Source organism: Crocodylus siamensis, chromosome 5 (genome assembly GCF_052110815.1).
Source record: "Crocodylus siamensis isolate JL-2025a chromosome 5, ASM5211081v1, whole genome shotgun sequence".
NCBI classification, from domain to species: Eukaryota; Metazoa; Chordata; order Crocodylia; family Crocodylidae; genus Crocodylus; species Crocodylus siamensis.
Genome location: NC_143399.1, coordinates 132,546,381 through 132,573,741, shown reverse-complemented (window position 1 = coordinate 132,573,741; position 27,361 = coordinate 132,546,381). Strand labels below are relative to the sequence as shown.

At 39.2% G+C, this 27,361-nt stretch overlaps 1 protein-coding gene across 3 annotated transcripts in view; it reads right to left on the bottom strand.

Annotated features, from left to right (window-relative positions):
* Nucleotides 1-27,361, bottom strand: part of LARS2 (leucyl-tRNA synthetase 2, mitochondrial) — a 121,556-nt gene that overhangs the window by 5,922 nt on the left and 88,273 nt on the right. For all 3 annotated transcript variants that reach the window (XM_090050439.1, XM_090050440.1, XM_090050442.1), the window contains 6 exons: nucleotides 24,324-24,427; nucleotides 22,548-22,730; nucleotides 15,796-15,965; nucleotides 14,610-14,687; nucleotides 12,113-12,224; nucleotides 1,313-1,440 (listed from right to left, as the gene is read on the bottom strand). In XM_090050439.1, coding sequence (XP_089906565.1) covers nucleotides 1,313-1,440; nucleotides 12,113-12,224; nucleotides 14,610-14,687; nucleotides 15,796-15,965; nucleotides 22,548-22,730; nucleotides 24,324-24,427 — 775 coding nt within the window. The remainder of the gene's footprint in view (nucleotides 1-1,312; nucleotides 1,441-12,112; nucleotides 12,225-14,609; nucleotides 14,688-15,795; nucleotides 15,966-22,547; nucleotides 22,731-24,323; nucleotides 24,428-27,361) is intronic.

The window sequence follows — 27,361 nt, the reverse complement described above, 5'->3', positions numbered from 1 at the left end:
CGACCCTTCGGCCAATCTTCAATCCATCTGACTGTGTAGGCATCAATGCCACAGTCACCCAATTTCTTAATGAGGATGGGGTGGGAGATGGTGTCAAAGGCCTTGCTGAAGTCCAGAAAGACTACATCCACGGCGACACCTGCATCCAAGGCTTTTGTGACCTGATCATAAAAGGCAATCAGGTTGGTCTGACATGAGCTGCCCCTAATGAAACCGTGCTGGTTGCCCTTGAGCATCATCTCTGAGGCCGACCCATCACAGATGTGCTCCATGATGATCTCCTCAAAGAGTTTCCCTAGGATTGAGGTAAGACTGACAGGCCTATAGTTGCCTGGGTCCTCCCTCCTCCCTTTTTTAAAGATGGGGACCATGTTGGCTACCTTCCAATCACCCGGCACCTGGCCCGAGCACCACAAGCGCTCGTAAAGCCGTGCCAAGGGCTCTGCAATAACCCCTGCTAACTCCCTCAACACCCTGGGGTGGAGAGCATCTGGACCTGCTGATTTGAACACGTCCAGACCCTTCAGAAGCTCTCTAACCTGGTCCTCCCCAACCTGAGGACTGGAGGCATGTAGAAGTGTTGCCAGCAGATGGAGGGAAGCGACTACTCCCCTCTATTCAGCACTAGTGAGGGCAGTACTGGAATACCGTGTCCAGTTTTAGTCCCCCCCCACTATACAAACGATGTGGACAAATTGAAGAGAGTCTAATGGAGGACAGTGAAAATGGTTAGGGAGCAGGGAGGGGCACATGACTTATGAGGAGAGGCTGAGAGAACTGGCCTTATCAACACCAGGAAATTTTCCCCCAATCTTATGTCAAGAAACAGTTATACGTGTTTTGTTGAAAACTTCAGGAAAGTTCAGCCTGTGGCAGAAAGCAAAGAGGGCAACTTCAGCCTCATTTAAAGTTTCCAAAGTTTTACAAACTTCAGCCATCTTTACATTTTGGAAATGAAAACAAGATTTTATAAATGAAAGTGTTTAGCAACCTTAGCCACAAGCTCCATAACCCATTTTACCTATGCTTTGTATGGATGTAAGAAAAATCAATGGACTATTTATTTTTTAGATATATATCCCACCATTAATAGATTCAAAGTCTGCAGAGGCCTCTTAGCTGATAGTCTCTTCATAAATTCTGCTTCAGACTCATTCAGATTTGCTTAGCAGTTCTTGCTGTCAAATGCTTATTTGTACAGATATATTTTATACTTTCCTTCTTGGTTTATCTTCCTCAAGACCTCAAGAATAGAACATACAAGTTAATATGTATTAGCTAATTTTGAAAAAAAAAAGGTGCAAGCTCTTACCAGAACAGACATCTCTAGAATGTCTGGCTGCTGAAGGTATTCTGGGTCTACTCTGGGCCAGGACTGTTGTAGCACATCAGCATCCCAGTTATACCGGGTGCAAAGTTTATTCTGCACATGTACCAAACCTGCAACAGCAAATTAAGAAAACAAAACAAAACAAAACTGAGCAGCATTCTTTAACTAGCCCATAACTCTTTAGAGTATGCTTGAAAATTGTAAGTCAAAACACTGTTTACTTTAAATCATGCCTAATGAAAATCTCCTGGGAGGAAACCACACTACTTGGTTTTGCATGCAGCATATTAGAAACAGAAAGATCACAGCTTTCAGAGCTTTGAAGGAGTTCATGTAAATGTTTTCTAGATTATGGTTAGAGCTCCTATGCTTTTGCTACTTTGTTTCAAGACATAGACATACAAAGCCAATACTTACAGTTAATTTCAATTGCTGCTACACAAGATGAAATCTAATCTTAATCACATTTTCTAAATCCTTTTCAATTACAACTGTTACTTGATTTAAATCATTACCTCCTAAGAATGCATACCGTTTATAATTTAATGACAAAGCCTCAGTGGCTCAATTTTTCCATTTGTAGAATATTTTATGACTCCAAATTCACAAGACCATGTAATGAATGTCTGCTAAGTGTTTTGAGACTCGCATTAAAGGATTTCATTTAAGAAGTTATCCTATCACTCACACTCCCTGAAATATATTACACTTCTACTGGCCCACGTACATTTTCTATAAATGTTTTCCTTCCGCATGGCACACTTTACTTTCTCACAGGAAAAGTTATTCCTGCTAAGTGTGAGTTACGGGTAGATAGAATGAATATATACTGAAATAATTATTGCGTAAAATGAAAACTTAAATATGGGAATAAAATGTGGGAATAAAATTCTCACCTTCTGTGGCACACAAGAAAGAGAATGATTTCATTCACCTTGAACATCTATAAACATATTCCAAAATTAAACGGATAGTTTTGATTGTTTTTGTAATCATTTTTGCTTCTTATAAAATCTGGGTTCTCTCAAACCCAGCATGCTAAATCAGCGCTGTTTTAAATGTTTTCCTAAACCAAATAACTCAGAATTGCCAACTCAAAATTGGTGATGGTATGTGTAGCTGAAAATGTATTTTAAAATATGCAAAGGTGTACCTGTATATGAAACTTTGATAAGTCAATAGGGTAAAGAAAAACAACAACATAAGATATATTGTCCAGGATCAGGTTTAGGAAGCAGTTTGAAAAACAACAGAAAGACAGGAGGAGTCCACAATGTTCCATATAGAACGAACAAATACTTTTATCAAAAAGGTTAGGAAAGCCTAATGAACTGAATAAGAACAAATAAAGGGAGAGGAAGAGATAAATACTCTCAAAATTGAAATCTCTCTGATACAAGTTACAGATTTCTATAAATGGCACAAATATTTTTGCTATTTTCATAATGACTCAGAAAGGAGGTGAATTGTTAGGAGTTAATTCTGAGGGCAAGCAAAAATAGACATTAATTTAAATGTGACAGAGGGCCCAATTTTGTTAAATAAACAGCTTATTAAATACTTTCTTGGGTTGCAGAAAAAAGTTTGGAATTTTCTGGCAAAGGAGATGAAACTGTGAGCACAAGAGAACTGAAACTGTAAAAATCTTCATCATGGTGACTCATTTTCACATTGAGGTTACAGAAAACAGCTGCTACAGATAATTCTCTTTTTTGGTTTTCCTATACATAGATGAGCTCACTCCTTTCCTACTGAACATATGCCTTGTGGCAAAAACATGCATACCGGCCACTCCTTATTTTTCTATTTCTATTTCACACTACTGAAAAAAAGCTACTTTATGAAGGGTGTTAGCCAAGAGTGGTCTTCTACGGATGCGGAGGCTGTCAGTCCTCTGGATGCAAGCAAAAAATAAAAATAAAAAGGATCCTCAAGTCTATCTTTGTTAATATATTACTTCACTACAAGATGCAACATCCATTTAAAAAGTTCTGAACACACCTATATTAAAAAGAAAAAAAACCCATGAAACATCGGCAGGCTGGTTTCTGAAACTGTGGTTTGACAGGAAACAGATATGAAGGTTTTACTCCTGCTTAGTTTCCTGTCTTAATTCTCATTTTATGAGTTCCAAACGATACAAAATTCAATCCTCATAATTTGTTACACAGTTTCAAAGCATAGCAAGAAACAGAGGTTTTGTTGCCACAATCTGGAATTGCTTGCCTATTTTAAAAAGAATCTTGCCATTAAAAAAAAAAAAAAAAGAAAAGAAAAAAAAAAAGGAAGAAAATCAACCCAAATTTCATTCTGCTGTAGCACAGAAAAGAGTGTGTTTTCTTCTGATGGCTGTGCATTCCCCTGCAAGAGTAGCAACCTGAATACCCTATTTTGCTTAGGAATTATTAGCAATTTTTATTTTTTTTTACAGGACTACAATATGCAGAAAATTTTGTAGATGGATAAAAGGCAACATCCTTGCACAAGTCAAAGTCCTTATTCTGCAATGTAAAATATGTGGAGACTCCCATCCATACAGAGCCGACAGGCAACCAGGAAGAAATAATGACAGGAGCAGAGTCCAAGTTAAAAATACAATATTTCTAAATGTGGCACACACAGAGGTGATTGAGAAAGAGTGGGTAAGGAGAAGGCAGGACACAGTTTATAACATGGAAATCATGTGAACTCTTGTTAGCCTTGTGGGAGTCTGGAGTATTTAATAAAAAAATAACACTTCCCTTAGTATACCTTTATAAAAGTACAGATTATTGGGCATATGGGAAGCTTGTTTTGAGAAGACTGGCATTAGGTCAAGAAGGGGATTCAAGTCCTAGATGACCACATGTTAGAAAGCACAGGAATAAGCTTGTGAAAAGGAAGCAAAGGTGGAAATTGCACTAGAAAACACTGCACCTACAATACTCCAGCAATGGTGTAGACAACATTTAGGCTGGACAATAGACACAGACATTTAACAGAGTAGACCATGGCAAAGAGTATAATTAGGTATGAAATTTGGGTATGAAGATAGAGCAAAAGGAAGCTAGCAAAGGCAGGGAAGCCAGGAGGAGTTTGAATGTGATGAGGAAGGTGAGAAGAAATCAGTAAAAGGCCTTGAAACAAGAACATAACCAGAGTCTAAGGCAAGAGACTCTGCAGAAGAAATATGGAAAATTAGGAGGCAATGGAGAGGGGTTACAGATAAGCATGAGATAAGCAAGAATTCTCTTAAAATTTTATCTTAGAAATTTTCAAATTTGGAAGAGACAAAAGGAATGGAAGCCTGCATTCATTTAAAAAACACCTTCACACTAATAAAATGAAGTATCTTTAAGCAGTTTTTAATACTTTGCAGATTTCATATTTTATCTTCATGTGTTTGCTTCTGCCATCAATTCCAAGAGTATTATCATTACGTAGCTTTGCTTTTGGTGTAATTCTGTATTGCTGCCTTAAGTGAACTTTTAGTATTAAAGCAAATCAAATCTGTCAAGTATCAGGATATCACTACAGCGCAGAAGGTTCATGTCTGCCAAGCATATGTGCAATGTTCTTCAACAGTAGGACAATTAAGGCAAGGCTATGATAGTGGTTTCCAAACAGCTATCAGAAAAGCTGTGCAATGTCATTGATAGCACATAAGTGAGTAAAACGTACTTCACTGTCTAGTACTAGCCCCCAGTGTCCTGGGGGCTCACTTGGTATGGCGTGCAGCTGGACTCCACAAACATTAAATAGTATGAAAAACAGGCTGAGATATCTAAAGTCAATTTTGGAAAGCTCTCCTACTCAGCTTGGTCCAAAAGAACCAGCACCAACCACCCTTCTAGTAAACTAAAGGCTGAAGACGGTTTGTCCTTCTTAGTTCATGTGGATACCTCATCCTTGATCTTGGTTTATTTTTTAAGAAGGAATTTTTATACGGTCACTCCTTTTCCCCCCCATTTGGTGTTTGCTTTTTGGGATTTTTACATTTGTACTGATCTTTATGATAATTGATGAGGCACTTAAAGGCCATTGTGTTTTGTGAACCATGAAAACATACTAGTAAACTCACAACCTTACCTGACCTAAGAGTGTACAGTTACTATTCCTCACCTTGTTATGGAGGTACACTTTCCTATACCATCCTGAGTCATTCTTTTCTGTGCAGGTTGAGCGACTTGGCATCCTTTGCTCCGATACTACAATCTTATTCTGCTCACCTCCTGATTAATGGCTAGGAGGAAAGAGCAGAATGTTGTCCCTGTGCTTCCATGACTCTTCAGGGGCATTTATAAAAAAGGGTGAAAATTTGGTAAGGGCACACTGAAAGATATGGCTCTGATAACAGAACTCAGACACATCAATGGCATGTGGTGTGTGTATGAACAAAGCAGAAGCATCTCTCCTAGTAATTTTAAATAGTTTTTCCTTAGCCCTTATTCTACAGGTAAATGTCTCTATGCAGTCTGTATAAATCTCTTTGTAGGTACTGAATGCAAACTGGCTGAAGATTTCAGGAATGGACTACTGTAGTTATTTTGTTTCCAAGGAAACTGCAGCATCACAAGTGCCAGGAATTATGCAGTTTCAATAAAATATGACAAAGGGCTGGGTGTTTAAGGCACCTCTTTCACATAGCAATTTTCATTCTTTCATGACAGAAGTACTTTAACACAAATAAACTCCTTCAAAACAAGAAGCTTCTTATCCTTGTCTGGATAGGAATATACTATGCTAGTACAAACAAACAAACAAACAAGTCTCAAATTTACCAATGGTGTCTGTATATTCCTAAGATACAAAGTTTCAGGAAGGAAATAGGCTTCCTCATCCTGTTAGTATCTGCAAGCTGCAAAGATGTCAGCAAGATGTACTCTGTCCACACTGAGGGGCTATGTTACCTTTTCTTTGTTAAACTAGTATAATGTGTATTTATAGAACGGTACATATTTGTCAGTAGTGTAACAGTATTAAATTAATACACCCAAAACACTAGAAACAATTTCTTTTCTAAGTAGCAGAAAAATACATTATTCAAAAAAAAAGTTATGCACAAAAATATCAAAGTACTACAACTATTCAATGCTTACTGTTCAACACCTGAATGTTAAGTCATTGTTAAAACAGCATTAAACTATCTTTTCCTTAACTCAAAAAGGTATGAGTCTTCATTTGTTTTTGAAGCATATCCATAAAATGGTCATATATGAATTAAACCCAAGGGGAAAAAATTGTTTCAATAACCAATTAACAAAAGGTTCGGGGTTTTGATTCTACCTGACAAAAATATACTCCATTTTTTGTATATTTGAATCTATAAAACACAATGCTTATATTTCAAAGAAAAATGTAACTCTAAAGAGAACCGTGGGACATCAGCCATGAGCAATGTTCAATCATTTGTCAACAGGCAATACAGAATGGAAGAGTGTACTAAAAAGCTTGATTTTATAAGACCACTGGCATGATGCTGACAAAATAGGGTAAATTATTTTAAATCGCTGATTTTTGATTGTTTTTGATAATGATTTAAATCAGTGAACAAGATGCCCTGATTTACATTACAGATTTATGGTGAAACACATTTCTTATTTAATAGATGATCAATTTTCTTTTTTTTACTTTGACTTGAGTCAGCTGCCTTTAGGTAGAAAGCAATGCTAAAAGTGATGGATGAATCAAACAAAACTATTACATTTCTCTGAGCAAAACATTTTACATTTAAATCTGATTTATTAAACAAAAAAAAAAATTATCTGTAGTCAATGAACTGAGCTGATACTTTGTTGTTTCTCATGGCTACGTCCTTCAAGATTTTGGAACTAACAGCTCCTCACTTCTCAAATTGAATTTTTACTCACAGAGTGGAAGAGGAAAGCAGGCTTTTTTGGTTTTCAACTCCCAAATTCTTTTGCAACTTTGAGCAAACTAGTGATTGAGCTGAAGTAAGCTGAATAAACTTAAATGAGAAAAATATTCTGTCTGCACCTGTATAAAAGGCAAACACTGCTAAAAGATAATTTATTATAAACCCTCCCCCCAAACCCGACAGTTGCAGGTGATTAACTAGCAACTTCCCTCAGGTTAGTGGTCTCACTTTCTTTAAAATTGCAGGAAAAAATGCAGCCTGCTTCAGTGTTGATTAACTTAAATGATTTCAACAGATTACATTAAGTTTAACCCTTGATAGATTTCTCAGAATTTCACATTTAGTTTTAAATAATTATTCTTTTAAAAATGTATCTACTTAAATAACATTTTCAAAACTTTTCTTTTCATATCATCAATTTTTATCCACTCTGCTACAAAACACTTGACAATGGCTAGGGCTGCTGGTGTGCTATCAGTTTTCTACATTCACTATAACTGTTTTACTATTAGCCTGTGCTTTCCCTTACTTCTGTGTTATAGCCACCGACTATCAATTGCCATTTACCCAGTGGCTGAACTTTTTAGATTCTAAAACTTTTGTGAATTTCATGGCAACCCTTTTCTAAAACTAGTATAGTTATTACTGTGCCTGGGCACAAGGGCCAGGCAGGGACAAACCTGTGTGTACCTTCTCATACCCTACATCTCCTCAAAAGGATTTCACAGTACCCCTGGGTGCTGGGGCACCCTGGTTGAGAATCAGTGACTTAGACTGTAGGTGCTTTTAGAGGAAGAACATCTTTTTAGTATGTATGGTTGCAGTGGCATAATGGGACCCTATATAAAAAAAAACAAAAACATGCTGCTTGAAGTACTTTAACAGTTGTGTTGTGTAAAAAGAAATTGCCATAGAAAAATTCTGCTTGATTTATTTCATCCTTGTTTATAGACAATGGCAAAAGAAGCATGTCACAGAGTGGGGCCTAGGAGCAGCCGTGATCCCACTAGCGCCCCCTGCCATGCCAATTAGGCGATCCAGCACCCTCTTACTTGCCCGCCATGTCTTGTTGGTATATGGTTCTAGAAGGGAGGCTGCCTCTTGTTGCCCTGGACACTGTGCTACGCTTACACTGTCCCCCGTTCCATACGGAGTGACCTGGTGCACCCCAGCCTTATGGGCTATGCATGCCTCCAACCTCCCCTTTAGCACGCCCTAAGCCTCGCAGCTCTTCCGGACATTATCTGGTCCTTTTCATTTCTGCGCCCTGCCCGGCACCCCTGCGCTTGTCATGCAACCGGAGCCCCTTCTCTGGTGCCCCTGGGCTTGTCATGCAACCGGCGCCCCTCTATCCGTTAGCCCTCTCGAGCTTACTGACAGTACTCTTCCCTGCTGGGCTCAGGCGGCCTGAGCCTTACCTGGCCCCTTTGATCCTTCGGAGTCCCCACCACTGTGGAGCCCCTCTGGGACCTTTTCCAGTCCGCACCCCTACTGGGATTTCTATCAATTCCCAGTTGGGCTCAGGTGGCCTGAGCCTTACCTGGCCCCTTTGACTCTTTGGAGTCCCCACCACTGTGGAGCCCCTCTGGGACCCTTTCCAGTCTGCAACCCTACTGGGGCTTCTCTCAGTACATGTGCCCGCTCCTGGGGCTTCTCTCACACAGACTGTGTCCTATCGGGCCAGTCTCTATGTGCTTAAGCACTCCTAGCCCTCACCGGGCTTCTCAATAAGCTTATTCCCCTTTCGGGGCTTCTCAAGTCCTTCTCACGGTTGGGGCTCAGGTGGCCGTAGCCATGCCTGGCCCCCTAGACCACCATCGGGTCTTTCGTCCTACTTGGGCTTCTCTGCTTATTGCCCCACAGGGCTGGGGTCAACACCCCTCAACACCGCGCCACACCGGCGCGAACAGCTATGGCTACCCGGCACCGCTCACTGTACCCCACAGGGCACCAGGAACCCCCAGATTACTGGGGAGCTCCCATGAGGCCTTCTCGGACCCCCACAGCTTCACCCGGTCCTCCAGTATGTAGCAATAACAAACAAGAAACGTAAAGCCATGAGCCAACTGGCTATAACCGAAAATGAGCCTCCTGGCTAGAACCTAAGTGGCGTGCCCTTATGGCCACTATGTCCCACCTTCAAGGTTCCCAATCAGGGTTCTCTCCCCCTTACCACGATGCAGCCGCCTGGGTGCCCCGGCTGCACCGCTCGCCTCTGCTCTGCTTGGCTCTACTGCAGAGCTCTTGCACCTCTGGTTGTCAGCAGGGAACTGCTAGCTAGGCTTCAGCATGGGCTGTTTATAAAGGCCCGGCCCTGCCCCCTTCTGGTCACCTGACCAGCACAGCTGCCCCAGCAACCATCACCTGGGCTGCCCTTGTGATTGGCAGCTGCCCTTATTCCTGCCTAGGAACAGGTCACTGTGACAAAGCGCAAGAAAAGAAAGTATACCACTAAAATGACATATAATCTAGAAGAAGGCTTATTTACATTGCAAAGGATTCCAACCCCGCCATCCAAACTATTCTCTCTCTTTCTCCTTTAGGAATGCAATATATTGAATGGTATGTGCAATTGTTTAGAAAACACATTTAAGCATATAAAATACGATTAGGAAAGCAAGATTTTTTCTCCTCAGGGTTGGTTTAAATAGGAGTGCGATATGATGCTGGGTAAATGGAAGAACCTGCTCTTCTGTTCATTGTTATTCTTTTCCCACACATAATATTATCCATTTATTTTTTAGGGTTTGAGTCTAGTTGTAAAAATAAAATAGTTTCTTAAATTCATTAAATCTTAAATTAATTACTGAAACAAACAAAAGAGAACAAGCAAAGAGGCTGTATCAGATATTTTAGCTTCATTATGTTATTATATGCCCCATTTGAAATTCGAATAGCTAGATGCTATCCAAATACATAGTAAGATACAGAGATCATCCCCCAAAGAGTTAACAATCTGCGCATGCAAGACAGAAAAATGGTAGAAGGATGAATTATTAACTTCCTTATTTTACAGATGTGGAACCAAAGCTGAAACACAAATATGCCTATTTTACAGATGCAGAACTGAATCACAGAGAAAATTTTTGTGCATGATTCAGACATAATAGTGATTGTCTGTCTTCTTAAAGCTACAGTTTTTTAAATAATCCAAAAATTTAAAAGCCAAACTCTCTTTTGCAACAGAGTTAAGAACATGCCTAACCTGACAGCCATCAAAATTTAGAAAAGCAGGAGCACAGCATAAGATGTTTTTAAAAGTATGAACGTAAATCTCTTTTCCTGTTACTGAATAACTCCATGTAGCTATTTTTTCACAGGTGTTCTGATTCTTTGAGAATAATGATAAATGTTGGATTTTTCCAAATAATATACTTCATATACTGCATAAAGTAGACAACTGATAACAAACACGCAATTCCCATAATACAATAGCTTAATTAAACTATAACAATGATCCTGTTGATACAGAAAGCTTTGTATGTTCAGTTAACATACTTCTGAAGTCAGCAATCTAAACAAAAAGTCCTCTGCAGCCAGCCTTTGGTATTATAGTTCCCTCTTCTCTTATGTATGGTGGGACTTTAACAAAGCATTCATGATTAATGATCCCTTCATTCTGCCATACTTGTGAGAACCCTAGCAGGACTCTCAAGGTTCAAACAGCAAAGTACATAGCTGCTACAGGTATTTATCAACCAAAGGAATTCAATTTTAACAATGTCTCTATCTCTCTGCTATAACAGATATGAGACCATAAGAATTCAAGCCTGTTTGGTACATAGCTCTGTAGAGAGGAATCCTCTTAGCCCACATTCCAAGCAGCATATTCAGCATAAAAGTAAGGGTTTGCATACCCAAACAACTTACTGCAGGATAAAAGGAGATGGGGCTTTACTGAATGCCAGCTGCCCCATAGCATACATACTGCCTGTGTGCCTGCTCTTGCCCTGTGGTATGCAGAAACTAAACTGTGGTGGTTTAACCATCCATGAAAGACAGCTAAATTACTGTGCTTTAGGTAAAAATGCAAACAGGCAGTTAGACCTGAGCTGCTGATGTGTGGTAAAGCCCATAATAAATGGTTTAGATGTCCATATCCTATGGGCTTTGAATATAGCCTATGCCATTCAAAAAAATATATTAATCCATTTTCTTGATTTCCCTTCCCTTCCAAATTATGATGTGGATACAGAAAAATTGTGAAAGAAGTAGTGGAGAGCAAGTGAACAGTCAGCAATCTTCAGGTATGTGGGTGAGAAGGAGTAACAAGCATGAAGTAATTACTAAACCTGACTTCCTGGGGAAAGAACGTTGAATGCTGTGGGGCTGTGGTGACTATGAGAGGGAAAGAATAGGTCTTGATCTACAGAACAACATACACACGGAAAGTATTATTTTTTAGACGTTTCTTGCAAGCCTATCTATGATATTGCATACTTTTCCTGGAAGTTATTTCCTTAACTCAGAATAAAAGAGAAAGTGCCAATGGTACAAAGAAACTCACTCTTACAAAAACCCAAAAACTTAGCCTTAGTTTTTGACTACATTGGTTTGAGTACTGTTCAAACATGACGGGGGTGCAGCAAGGCATCAGAGATGCTCTGTTCGTCAAGGCATCTCTTGGGGTAACAAGGCACAAAGGTCACAAACTAACAAAGAGCAGATTTAGGCTAGAGATCAGGAAAAACTTCATGATAAGGGTGGCCAAAATTTGGAATAGGCTGCCAAGGGAGGTGGTGCTCTCCTCTACCTTGGGGTCTTTAAGAGAAGGCTGGATAGGCATCTGGCTGGGGTCATCTGAGCCCAGCACTCTTTCCTGCCCTGGCAGGGGTCAGACTCAATGATCTGTTGAGGTCTCTTCCAACCCTAGCATCTATGAATCATTTATGATTTTTCCTATAACAGTAATTAGTACAAAGTACCTTTCCATAGCTCGGAGGCTATGTGGGGGGCCATAGGTGCAAGCATAATGCAGAGAGTGGCCAAAGCTTCCTCAAATTCCACACTGTGGAGCATAAGGGGTTGCGAGGCTTGCTATGAAAAATGGGGAAAAAATTGTAAATATAAACAGAGGCAAAAAAACAGTTTGATAAGAAAATGAGACAATGAGCACAAAAATCAATGCCTATTTCTGTAATAATAATATTTTACAAGATATAATACAATGCACACAAAAAGCACACAAAACTGACCAAAGGCAACAGCACTATTGTGAACTAGCTAGAAACTTTGACACTGGGACTCTTTCTGTGTAGTGGCCTGCCCATACTGATTCTGGTACAATCATTTTTGAAGAGGATTTTGGACACTCTGGGTGAGTCCAATAATATCACAAATCATTTGAAAGATAAAACCCTGTTCAGTTAGTTTAGGAGCGTCACCAGGGCATGAATTTTAATTAGAATAGGTCCAAAAAAGATCTAGATAAATGTGAGTATAGATTCTAAGCAATACAAGAGTGATGCAAGACTGCAAAGCACAGAAATCCTTTGATGGCTCATGTTTATGTTGTTTTTCGAAGTTCTTATAGAAGTGGCAGACTGACAATATGTGCATTGAATTCCTATTTATTATTTACCATTAAAAGAGGTACAAGCACAGATAGAAGCTGTACAAACTTTCTCCCATTCAGCCTTAGTTAGCTTCAACCTTGACCTGAACAAAAACCATCTCCACCAGGAAGAATAGTTTTGATTCTGTGCATATTCAGTTTTTTTGTCTCTGTGATGATAGAGCAAAGAAAACTGCCAGCAAGTGTCAACTGTGATAATTATTTCATGGGTATCATGATCACTATTTCCTGTCTCCAAGAAAATAGACCAAGACCAACAATTCATTTAACAGAGGCCACAGAACAGCTATCCTACTGCAACTTCTTACAGCTGCTACCTTTCAGGTTTGAGCAAGTAAGTTTGATGAAATAAAAACCGATCTCAGCTTTTTGCAAAGTTGAAATAAACTTTAGCGATTTCTTTTTCTCCTTCTAAATTTAATTTTCACCCATGTCCACATTTCCTGATTTCAGCTCTGGATGAAAGAGGAAGTGCCATATATACACGGTATCCAGCCTTAGTTCTTGAACATACTATTTTGAGCAGCATTCAAACATTTGGATGTTTGTGTGAACTCAAAAATTTAAGGCAGTGGTTTCAATCCTTTAGACTCAAGGCACTTCTTGTTAAACTATGGAAAATAATCGAGTGATTCTTCTATTGCAAAAAACTCAGGAAGACTAAAACAGGTCAGAATGCTTTTGACACTGGACTCCTATTTGAAATCTGTGGATTTATTTTGTGAATCACATGCAGGTGCTTGCATACCTAACAGTCCTAATATTCCATGGCACCCTGTGGTGCCCTTAAAAAGTTCTAAAAGCATCCGGGTTGAGAATCACTGTTTTAAAGTTTACTCATCTCTTCTGTGAGCCCACACTATGGGAATCAGTGATCTGAAAATAAAGAACTGTGCATCACATTTCCAGTCCCACAAAACATGCAGTCTCTAGCGCTGTTGCTGTTTCAGTACAGCATTTTTAAGTGACTACATGGATGCGTGTTAAGTTTTGTGAATTTAGTCAAGAAGTGCTTTCATATCACCAGCTAAAAATCTAATTCTAGTTACAGAGACAAATAGCTAATTCGACTTCTGATTTAGGTCACTGCTAAAATATACATAAGACTAACGATCCAAACAAGACAAACAAAAATAACAACAGCTACATCTGCCCTGTGCCACCTGGATGATCCACATGAAAGTCCCAATTACAAGTGCCAAACTGAAATGATTTTGTAGAAAAATGGAATTTCTAAGCTTTGTTTACATCAATTGGTATTGTAGTGATGAATGTTTTCACAGAGGAATTCACAATCTCACTGCTTTTGCCTTTGTCAATCACAGCACTTTTTCTTACTTATTGGAATGACTATAGTACTTTATAAAGTAATAATTTATTTTAAAAACCACAGCATTAAGTTTAACACAAAACAAGATCATGTAGTCCAAAAGGTGTCCTTTAATGGGACAGAATACAGATGTAAACAACCAGGTGATCTAGATCCCTTCTGCTTACATGCATATGTATCACTGCTCATATCAGAAATGGAGTAGAAGTTCTTAAAACTTAAACAACTCATTTAGTTAAACTATCTTAGTTTTAGGTAGAGTCCTCTTTAAGCTCTCCCCGGGCAACTTATAGTGCACACTTCAGGGCCACAAAGCTACAAATGTACAGTTTATTTGAACTGATGACTTTTGTTGCAAGTCTAATAGGCTATAAATGTAGCAGTATTAATAAGCATAGTAAACATTTGTAGTATAATAGGCCCCAAAGCCCCAGGCTATTCCTTGTTTGAATGCGTAGTTGTGTGCCCCAAGGGTACTAAATTTTATGGTACATACTCAATTAGACTGCATACTTACTAAGAGTGTATTACTGAGGCTCATCAATCGAGAAACTGCAGCATTTAGCATGTAATTCTTTGTGAAGTCATTTGTTACCTAGTCACATAAAAAACAGGTAATTAATTGCTTAAAATTTCCATATAGAGAGTTTACTTTTGTAAAAAAGACAAAACGAAAAAGACTGGTATGAGCAATCAGTCACAAATTGTGTAAAGGGCACACTCCACCCCAAGGATATCACCTCAACCCATAATACACATTATGTGCAATTACACGTGTGTGCACACTGAGGTGATATTAAAGTGGTAAGTTAAATTATTTATAACTTTCGCACACTTCCCCCTCTGCCTTCCACAGAATTTAAACTTAATATTCCAAACCTTGAACAGCTTCAATCAACAAGCATTTTATCTTTAAAATCATTTTATCATTAAATCAACTCCCCAGAGTTTCCTCTATTCTTCCCCTAGGTATGAATTTCCTCCCAAAATCCAGCAGCCCAGTGCTTATGACAGATGAGAAACACATGACAACTTTTCATACATAAAATGACCAAAATTTTAAAGTCTGTTTAAAGTACTGGAAGATCCCAGGACCTATAATCTACATCAGGATATGTTTCTATGTATATATATCCCCGCCCCCACCTTCAAGTAATTTTTAAATGTGTTTATGGCTTCCTCTGACCCGTATACAACTGAATACATAGTAACTATGGCATAGGACTTCAACATAAAAAGAGGTAAAAAAATCATCCTAATAAAAGATTTTAAGCTTTCTAAAATATGTATTGCAATGTGTAAGGGACATAATAATGTGAAGTGCAGTAAAAGAATTACTGGCACCTGTCTGGAATGAACTGCATAACTTTCCTGAAGCTTTGCTACTTGTGAGTTTGGGCTGACTGCATTATAGAACCTCAGGTGTGTTACCATGTACATGCATTCATACTGGAAAACCTTGCTTATCCAAACCTCACTTATCTGCAAAGCCATAATTCCCTGGGGATTTTAGGCACCTGAAATCACTTGCAATTATGTATTTTCATTCTCCTTTGCTTTATGCAAAAAATATTTTCAAAATAGTTTTGGATGGAGTAACACTTTTTATTATCAAAAAGAATCACCCACACTGCTGGTACATGATATGAACAATAATGGCAAGATATTTAATCACTTTCAAAGGATGCAAATGCTTCTTTTACCTCAGAGATCGTAAGATTCTTGTTCTCCCAGATCTTCCTAGCTTCTGCCTTGTCGTTTTTACTCAGCAGCTCAGGGTTGGGCAGAGTCCCGGAAGCCCTGGCTTTAATAAGGTTGGTTGCTAAAGACCAAAGGCGTATCTGCCATCTCTGAACACCAGGGATAGCATCAGCTGAGTTTAATAAGAGATTTCGGAGAGATTTCAGTTATAAAATCAAGCCAAAATGCCAAAGAGAAAGAAAGGAAAAATGGTACCATAAACTACAGGCCATTTCATGTTTAATAAGGAAATTCCATGTTGCATGTAAATTCTTGGTGCAATGAAATATACATTTCAAAAAATGAGACTGCTTTAATGGAAAAAATAATGTCATTGTTTAATATTTTCAATATAGTGATATCCTCTGTTAAACATTTCCTAAATGTGTAAAAATAATCCCTTGCCAGGTAAGTGTTAGAAGAGATTCACTTTACATGTCAATTACTCTGGAAAATAGGGAGTTTTTTTCAAGATGCTTTCATCAGCAAGAAATTCTGTAATAAGGATGTCTTTTTTAAACGTTGATCTAAAGTGATGAGAAAAACACATATAGACACTAGTTTTTTAGTGTACAATAGTTACCATGGTAACAAAACACGTAGCCAGATTTTTGGACCAGCTTGCTGACACCCAGCACATTTTAAGAAATAAGAATTGCAAAAGTGGCCATAAACTACCTTTATAGCATCCCTGGTCCTCTGGCTACCCATCCAGACTCCTGGCTGCTCCTGCAGCTGGGGATTGTGGGACTGCAATCCCAATCACCTATTTATACCTGGGAAGGACAGAATGAGAGGCCGAGGAGATGCAGTGCCACTATTACTCCCCATGCTGACAGGATCTCCAAGTGGCCAGTTATAGCAGATGTAAAGCTGTTTGCACCAGGGTACAGTGCTAAATAACCTTAATGAGCTGTAGGATTCTAGTGACCATATCACTGCTTAATATTATGCAGTAGTCTCTCACAAATGAGTCACTTGTTTATCTGTGTCTTTTTTTTTTTAGGATCTGTTATTGTAAAGAAACACAGGCTTTAACCTGTGCTCACAGAAGGCTTATAAAATGATTTATTTTACCTTTTTTGTCTTAAAAATTCTTTGCAGAGGTAAGCAACTATCATAATTATGTTCAATTTTCTGCACCGTTCTCTCAATAACAGGTGACTCAGGGAAACTTATCTTTGTGCTTCTCAAATCAAGCAAAAGAAAAGTCTTGTTTGAATAACTAAATGCATTTTTCCTAGCATTCCAGTAGATGTCTATGACTACAATCATGAAAGAACTTGTATAATAGAAACACCAAACTATTAATTTCTGACTAACACCTTTTCTCTGCAGATCTCAAAGAAGTTTAAATTAGGGGTAAGTTCCATTTTTCTCATTTTAAGGCAACAAAACTATGGGAAAAAGACTGACACAATAAATGAGTCACTGATAGCATGTCTATACCACATGAGTACTGAAGTGAGGCAACTGCCTCACTGACGTGTCCCAAGCACAGTGTTGATGTGCATAAATCTGCACTTGGAGCCTGACTGCAAAAGAACTACTAACAGAGCAAGGTATTAGCAAATATAAGTGGCAGCAGAATCTGTGCTTTTGAGAGACAGGAAGAGAATTTGTTACCTATCTCCTAATCTTGTACTTTTAGGATCAGATTGTTATAAGGAAAATGATAAGTCATAGCATCATACCCTAATTATGTAATTAGAAAAGAAATGTGACCCTTAGATAAAGACCAAGCAAAAAATGTAATGAAGAAAGCAGGACATAGTGACACCTTAATAATGGTGTAACAATGTGGCTGGGCACCTGGGGCAGCTGCCACACCACTAGTGCAACTGTGAGGCTGTGGCAGCAACCATTTTTTTCATTACCCTCTAGGGTTGCCGTACCGTAGTTAAGCTACTGTACTTTAAAGACTACCTTGTTCAAAAAGGCATGAGCTTTTGTAAGATACAGTGTACTCCATCAGAAGACAAGTCTGTTATGGCTTATGGACAACCCCCCAACTTCAGATGATGTCTCTCCAGCAATAAACTACTTAACTCCTTTCTCACCAAGGCATCAGGCCTCACAACAGACACAGATGACATCTGCGCCCCTTATCAACACAGACCCCACTACCACTAGACCAAAAACACACATTGTATCATTTGTTTATTCTCCTGTTTTACCACCAATGTCATATATGCCATCACCTGCTTACAGTGGCCCTCTCCCGTCTACATTGGACAGATGGTGCAATCCATACGTGAAAGAATGAATGTATACCAATCTAACATCAATTCCAGAAAGACATAACAGCCTGTGGCAGAGCATTTTAATTTCCCTGGGCCTTCTATCACTGACTTCAGAGTAGCTGTTATTAAACAGCTTTAAAAACCAACATGAATGCAAAAATCACAAAACAAAAAATCATCTATACACTACACTGTGCTAAGTATGGTCTCAACAGAAACTCTGAATTCTTATTCCATTACCCTGACTCCCTTTTATAACCCTATTCCCTCACTAGGTTAACAGCAACTTTTTAATCCCTTTGATCTCTTTAACCCACCTTCACTTCTCTCAGCAGGACCCCTCTTTTCCTCCCCACTTCCGATCTTTTGTATTTAAATGTATTTAGATCTTTCTAGTTGATAGCCCCTTTGTCTATAAGTCCATTCATACATAGTGTCTGACAAAGGAGGTTGTAGCCTATGAAAACTCTTGCCTTTCTGAAAGAGTTAGTCTTAAGATGCTATCCAGACCCACCTTCAGCCTAACTTCAGACTAATATGGTTAACTACCTCTTTCAATAAATGTAAGGACAGAAACCGATCTGACAATACACCTAGTATTGTATATCATATTGTAATGCATTGTACTGCAAAGAAGCTGACAGAAGAAAGAATGGTAGAAAAAGCCATTTTTAAACGTGGGTTCTTTTTTTTTAAAGCATTAAAATGTTTTATTAACGTTTGAGAGACAAGTTGCATTAATGCGTATTTTCCCTTGGATGTACAACATGTTACAGAATGAGCTAGATAAAAAACAGAAATTAAAATAAAGACCTGCCAGAGTGATCTCACTCGGGTAGCATACTTTTCATTTAGAAGAGTGTCTGTGTTCAGAAGGGACCCTCAACTGCAAGCCATATTTAAATGTAAGACTACACAAACTTCTTTGTGAGTATACAACCTCTACTATTCAACCTGGTTTCACTAAAAACATTAGGCAATACTGTAACAGGGGGACCTTCTCGGGGCTGATCTGCCATTGGCCTGCCTACCTGTTTATGGGCCAACCGCCTGCCTTCTTAACTGCCATGCCTTAATAATACCTAATTAGGATGTTAACTAGGCAGGAGGCTGCTCATTTCTTGCCCTGATGCCAGGGGGCGCTTTCTGCGCCTCTGTTCCTCCCCTACACCGCAGCCCAAGCCTCGCAGATGGTATCCACAGTTCTTATCATCACCGGCCCCATACTGGGCCCCAGAATCCTTCAATCCAGACCCCCAACTAGATTCCCTCCAATCAGGCAGCCTACTCTGCCCTCATTCTGGGCTGCCTAGCTCCCTGAACTGTTCCCCCTCTCAGGTGTGGTCTCTCTGGGTTACCTGTTTCAGTGTTTTACTACCCTCTTAGTGAGAAAGTTTTTCCTAATATCTAACCTAAACGGCCCTTACTTTAACTTGAGACTTTTCCTCCTTGTTCTGTCATCTGCCACCACTGAGAACAGTCCAGCTTCATCCCCTTTGGAACCACCCTTCAGGTCGTTAAAGGCTGCTATTAAATCCTCTCTCAATCTTCTCTTCTCTATACTAAATAGCCCAGTTCCTTCAGCCTTTCCTCATAAGTCATGTACCCCTGCTCACTAACCATTTTCATTGCCCTCTATTGAACTCTCTCCAATCTGTCCACATCCCTTCTGTAGTGGGGGGACCAAAACTGGACACAGTACTCCAGATGTGGCCTCACCAGTGCTGAATAGAGAGGAATTATCACTTCCCTTGATTTGCTGGCAACATTCCTACCAATGCAGCCCAGGGTGCTGTTAGTCTTCTTGGCAACAAGGGCACATTGTTGGCTCATATTCAGCTTATTGTCTGCTTTAACCTCCAGGTCTTTTTCTGCAGAGCTGCTGCCCAGTCAGTCAGTCCTCAGCCTGTACTTGTCCATAGAATTGTTCCATCCTAAGTGCAGGACTTCGCATATGTCATTATTGAACCCCATGAGATCCAGTCTTACAATATTTTCCAAGTAACTCACTACTTAAGAATAAACTATTGCCAGAGGAAACAAGTATTTTCCTTATACCTGATCTTAGCTTTTAAGAGGTAAAGGAAGGGAAGTAGTAAGGGAGGTGCTTCCCTAACAAGTCTGTAGCCTAAGTAATAGTCTTGTGAAATTGACCTTTTTTCTCAATTCAGAAAAAAAACCTATAATTCAGTTCTGAACCGTTATTATCTTCATGAACTTCAAAACTCCCAGTTCAAATAAGTTGGATGGAGGGAAAAGACTGACAAGCGGATATTTAGGTTCCCTGCTTCTGCTCCCATTTCCCTCAGGGTAAGTACAGACAGTTAAAAAGTCTGAGGCTGAACTGATTCAGTCTTTGCAGGTTAAATCTAAACTTCGTAGACTGAACCAATAACAAAGTGAACAGACATTCAGTTTTGATTCTAGAAATACAGCCACATGCCTGCAATGAAGAAGCTGGGGGTACTACAGCACATCTTCCTGCTCATATGGAGCAGACAACTTGGGCCAAGTCTAACCCATCCTGGGAGGGAGGGTTTGTGGGGGGATTCAAAGCATCCTGGGATGCTGGGGGACCGCAAGTTAACTTGAATCTGGGAATCTGGGACAGAAGTTCAACAAATCAGTTAAGTCTGATACTACATCCATCCAGGTTTATCTTAAACTGGTTTTGGCGATTTTGAAAGCAATTTATGTGCATTGAACTTCTGTTATGTTACAGATTTGAACCAGTTCCTGATCACTTATACCGGTTTATGTTTAATTTCTGTCCCGAGCCTCAGTGTACAGTGAACCTTCATTTAAAAGGAAAAAAAAGTTCTGTAGACTTCTCTCTGCCTACATCCACTATTCCACTGCACGTAGCAGCTAAGCTAAATTGTTGTTGGTTCTTATTTTCCAAAACCAAAGACAATTGATATTAAAATGTTCTATCTGATTTTGCTATTGTATTTACTTGAATCTAAGATGACACTCCAATAATTAGATTTAATAAATGAAAAACTGACAAGTTGGTTAAAATTTTCCATGTATAGAATCTAATTACTGGCCTTTCATTCATCCCCCCTACCGCTGCAAGGGAGAGGGCAGGTGGTATGAGACAGTCAAGCAGCTTGTCCCTTGCTTGTGCCCGCCCCCGACTCCTCCCTGCTCTGCATCTTGCTTCTCTCCTAGTCTCTGCCCTCCCTTCTACCTAGCCTCTGCCCTTGTAGCACTCATGTGGGCTACATGTTTGTGCTACAGGCTGGGCTGGGGGCATGCTCAGTGTTGGGTGGGGGGGAAGATAGGCAGAAGAGGCAGCAAAGAGGAGAGGGTGGGGTGCAGAGATGTGGGGGATGGGAAGAGGTGGGGAAACAGCAGCTGCGGCTATAGCCAAACTCCAGGTAGAGGCTTAAGCCCAAGCCACAGCAGCTGCCTGCCCCGCCACCTCCCTCATATGGGATTCTAAGACAAGGGTCTTTCCCCCCACCCCTTGTATTAAATGGGGAAAAAACCTTCATTTTAGAATAGAGTAAATATGGTATATCATCTTCTTACATTTACTCTAGAAAAGAATAGCAAGGAGCGGTGGCTCTACATCTAAAGGAATTATTAGTCTTTTCAGCTAATGAAAAAGCCTGTGAGGCAGAAGACAGAACTGCTAAAGAAATGGCAGGATAACTTCAAATATCCTGTGCTTTATCTGAACATAATGACATGAGCCTTAATATTGCCTCACATTACATACCCTATGCAGGAGACCAGCAAGGGAATATTATTTATGAAAAAGATTCTTTAGTGTGATGGAAGCCTCTCCAATGTAAAAACCATTCTTTTCCATAGGAAGACCAAAAAAAATAGCCTAAATTTTGATTACATGCAAAATCGGAAGATGTCATGATCAGTAATTAATTAATCCTTTAAAAGTCAGCCAGATGCTCCTAATTACCTGTTCTTGTAATAGAAAAACAAGGAATATTTAATGAAATAGAAAGGAAACATATAAAAAGATAACAAGGAAATATTTTTTAAAACATGGTATATTAAACTGGTAGAACACATTGCTACAAGGAATTGGAACAAAGAAGTTAGTAGGATTCAGAAAAGAATTTCAATAGGTATTTGGAACATCCATAATTCTATCAGAAAGGCTCAATAGTTTGTTTTGGTTTTTTTTAGAAGTAATATACACCAACTTGTTTTAGGATGTAAGCCAGCAACTAACCACAGGAAGGTTTAGAGCATCTGTCTGTTATGGCCGCTGCTAGAGGGCGCAATCCCAGATGGATTTCTGGTCTTATTTGCTATATTTCTAGTATCAAGAATAAATAAAACATAAATAAAAATACCTTTATCCAAAGATACCACCTTTATTTAGAGACAGACATTGAGCTCTTCCCATTATATCAGATTTTCAGATTCAACTGACAATAAACTAAGTTTCAAGATACAATACATTAAAAGGAAGAACAAACTGAAATACCACAACTTACTTTTAACATTCCATAAGATGTCTTGTTCTGGAGAGGCTGCAAAAAGGATGAAGAGTCGCATAGTATCAATGCCATACTGCTGGACAAATTTCTCAGGATCTATCCCATTGTGCTTGGATTTACTCATTTTTTCCCATGTGACCTGCACCTTCTCTTTAGTTTTTACGTGAACTGGTCCCGTCTCTAAACATATAGAACACATTCAGTAACTCAACTTCACTTTGTTCCCTAAACATCTGAAATGGCAAAAATTAATATTAACACCTTTTTTGGTGTTCTTCAGGAGTTTAAAAGATAAATACCTATTAAGGAAGGAAACAAGTCCCTTCCCTACTTTAAGATTTTAACTCAAATGACATCATTTGGGGGGCAGGGGCACATGACTTTTATGAGGAAAGGCTGAGGGAACTGGGCTTATTTAGTTTGGAGAAGAGAAGACTGAGGAGGGATTTAATAGCAGCCTCCAGCTACCTGAAGGTAGTTGGTTACCAAGAGGTCAGAGCTAAACTATTCTCAGTGGTGGCAAATGACAGAACAAGGACCAATAGCCTCAAGTTGAAGCAAGGGAAGTTTAGGTTAGCTATCAGGAAAAACGTTGTCATAAGGAGGGTAAGTAAACCACTGGAGCATGTTATGCAGAGAGGTGGCGGTATCTCCATTTTTGGAGGTTTTTAAGACTTGGCTAGACAAAGCTTTGGCTAGGAAGATGTAGTTGGGGGATGATCCTGCTTTGAGCAGGGGTTGGACTAGATGACCTCTTATGGTCTCTTCCATCCCTTATTTTCTATGATCATAATATTTCCATCGCATAAGGAAAATAAATGTATTTTTCCTTTTTGCAAAGCTATGTCCATTGGCATAGGGCAGGGCAATGCGGGGAGAGGGGGAGGAAGTAGAAAAAACCCATTGCCACTACAGCCATACAACTGTGCTAGCTGAAAGACAGCAGCAGTTTTGTTCTGCAGCTGCCTTGGGTGCCCAGCTGCATTATTATGCCTCAGCCCACTACTCATGAAAGGCACCAGTCTAATAGCACTGGAGATTCAGGGCCCACAAGTATTCCGAATTTTGCAAATCTTTCACTGAGATGCTTTGCACAGGGGTAACATACGACTTGTCCTGGGCTTGGTTTACAAGTTTCAGCGGGGCCAAGACACATTGTTTCAATGCATCAGCCACAAAAGGCAGCACTGGCATAGGTGCTTCAGTGTAAAAACATCAAAGAGAGGTAAACTCTACCTTCCAAGCAAAGAACAAGTATAAACACAGACAAAGGGAGATTTAAGTTTCATGCTACCCTTCAGTGATCACATGCAGGGGTAGAGAATAGCTTGTTCTATACCCATTATATCCATATCTTATCCATTGAGACTGCTATCAACTGTACCACCTATGGCAAGGGTTTTTCAATGCAGATATCTGCTAACTGTGCCCACCAGATCTTTACAACTGGGCTAGTGAATAGTTGTTATAAAATATTGATTTTTTTGGTCATTTTCGAGCTAGACCCAACTGAAGTAAAAATACAGTTCAATCATAGGGTCTGAACCTGATTAAAGGGCAAAAAGATTAATATTATCCCTGATGATACACTCAGCATTATGTACACAACTCCAGAACACACACAAAAGGTCAATCTCTGGCTTAACGTTTATAAGGATTCACTTCTCACTGCTGAATTTTCCATGCACTATGACTTGTACATCCTTTTTTGCTAAGCTAGCCTTTGACCTTCTGGATGCACCTGTGCTGGTTTTCCCACACAGTCCCCCTTACCAGTGAGATCAATTTCCTCTCGCTTCAAATATTGGCCTGTTGTTGTTAGTCTGAAGGTCTCACTCTTGATGAGGCCTTGGACCAAAAGCTTATGAAAAGGCTCCCTGAGGACAAAAGGAAAAGGAAACTTATCTGTTGAAAAGCGTGGCCAAAAGCATTCTTTACAGTAAACCTCAGGATGCTAAACCAATGAAAATACAATTATTTGATGAAAGAAGCATTTCATTGTACATGCACAATAGTTATCACCTATAAAAGTTAAGGCACTTTTTGTATTTACTTTAATCTAAGATAATATTTTTGCCTCAATCAACACTGGGGGAGCTTGTCTTAGTCTTAGATTTGAGTACTAGCCCAGAGCAGGTGGTGGCTCAGCTCCAGCTTTTGCCCTGAGCTTCAGGAGGAAGGAAGAGGGGTGGGAAGCTGAGCTTGCCTGCCTCAGTCTGGGATGGCCTGTGTGAAAGGGGAGCGGGTACACGGCAGGGAGAGCATGGAGGAGACGATGCAGTGGGGAGGGGAGGCAAAGGAGACACACGGTGTACAGATTCAAGGGAGTGCAGGGAAGACTGACTGTCTCTCCTGCCTCTACCTCCCACTCCTACTGCTTACCTTCACCTTTTGCTTTGACATGCCCAGGACATGCCATTGCTGCTTCTCCCTGGTGGGTCTGAGCTGTGGCCCCTAACTGTCCCAGAGCTATAGCAGAGACATTCAAAATGTAAGTGGCAAGGGGTTGCATGCGATGAGGAGGCAAAGGAATCATATGCCAGGGTGGACATACATGTGGGAGAAGGGGTGGGGGAAGGAAGGGGTGGGAATCTGGCCTCTTACCCCTACCACTGCTCTTCCCACCACTGCTGTGGGGGGTGGACAATGAATTTAAGATGACTCCACACATTTTCCATGTATATAATATAATTACTGGAGGGTCATTTTAAAATGTGAAGTTGCCTAGTATTTGGGTAACTGCAGTGCTCACTGTATCGAGAAATACACATGCTTGTTCATATCCTGCATAAATTACTGTGTACTGATTTAATGTTATTTTGATACTGATATCTTCAAATTAGAGATAAAAATATGATAATCTTTACTGGCACAACTCAGGGGGTTCAATAACTTTAAGATAAATTTATAACCCATGTTCAAGTTGTCAGATCTGACTTCTTCACAATCATTTGATTTTAACCGACTCTGAACTTTGTTTTGAAATACATGGTCTTAGCCCAAAATCTTATTGCACATTTCCTTTTTAAAAAATCAGAATACATGTTCTTTCAGCAAACAAAACATTTATATACTTGATGGTCAATACTGCAGACTCTGAAAAATGACAAAGCCCCGTTATAGGAAAAAGACAACAACAAAATGGACATTAGAAACTAATAATGTAGGAAACTTCAAATTAGACTAGATTAATATTTTTTTTCTTTTTGGCACAAGCAGCATTAAAACCTTAATATCTTGGTAAAAATAATTTATAAAAGAAAAAGAAAGTGAACAGCACCACATTTATGGATAACAGAGGTAAGCATAACCTCTGAGAGAAATGGTGCTTTCAACTAATATATTATAAACAAGAAGCTCTTGATGAATTAGATTCAGTTAACAGACACACCATTGCCATCATTTCCCTTTAGTGAGTTAATTTTTGTAATACATTGATTCAGATGACTGCTGTTGTAAACTTTATTGAAAAAAGTAACAAAGAAGTTCATCTCTGTGGCACTTGCTAATTAGTGCTGGAAATTAAAGCACTGTTCCTTCAACAGGATACGTGTGCTTAACATTAAGCACCTGAGTAGCCTCACTGCCTTCCATCAAAATAAGTCTCTGTTATACATATACACAGTACAAACAATACATCATATCCCCTGTATCTATTATTTACTCTTTCCAAAAGGTCACAAAAATCATTCTTTTATGAGGAGGTAACAGCTGAAACAGATTTCTACATTGCAATTTATAACTATAACAATTCATATTCGAAAACACTGTTTTAAGGAGTTAATTATGAATTAATTTATTATTACTATAATTATAAAATATAACCTTGTAGAAATGCAACTGATGATGTGAAAGGGCAGTCATTTATTCTACAGAATAATTTTACACTATAAATATTGGATCGGAGCAGCCTGGATTATGCATGATATTGTATCTCTAATAACATGATTTACCTTCAATTGCTACCACAATGCTGGAGCAACAGGTTATTTTAAAGAGAAAGGAAAAATAGTATTTATTTTTAGCAGTCATTTTCTTTGCTCTGTCTTTCTGTTACAGACACATTTATTATTAAAACAAGAGTCTCACAGACTGAAGTCTGTAACCCTATCACAGAACAAATAGGAAGTAAACATGGACTGGGAGAAAACAGGTCTTGTTTTAAAAGCTAGTAATTAAACAAAGTAAGAAAATTACAAAAAAAAGTATTTAAAAGGATTAAATATCTCCCTTATCCCCACATATTATTTGGGATGACATTTAAACAACATTAATCTTATGTGGGAAAGTAAGTTAAATAGTCAGAACATCAACAAATTGGTAACTTAACCAGAAGACATTTTTCATGGAATGCTTACTTTTAATGACATGGTGTTAGTTCAGATCAGATGCCATGTTACTGCAAGTTAAAAGGAGGAATGTGCATTTCTAATTTATATTTACAGGAAAGAGAAGCAGGCCAGATGTAATACCAAATATTTTACCATGTATGGGGAAAACAGAACACATCTGAATGGAGTGGGAGACTACAGAAGGATGGAGAAATGCCCAGCATCAGAAATATTCAGTCTGTGGAAGGCTCTGGTGAAGACACGAGAAACAAATGCAGCTGGGTACTGAATTTCTTCAGTTGATCCAGGAGAGCTTTTCCTGAGAGACAATGTTGTCTTGGCTCCACCACATGGTCACATACAGAATCACATTCTGCTGGAAGCAGCATTTACAAAGCCTCTGAACTAATATCTTTATAATATCCAACATTCACAATTTTGGACAGGGTCAAAGTTTGAAAAGCATTCCTATTGTAATCC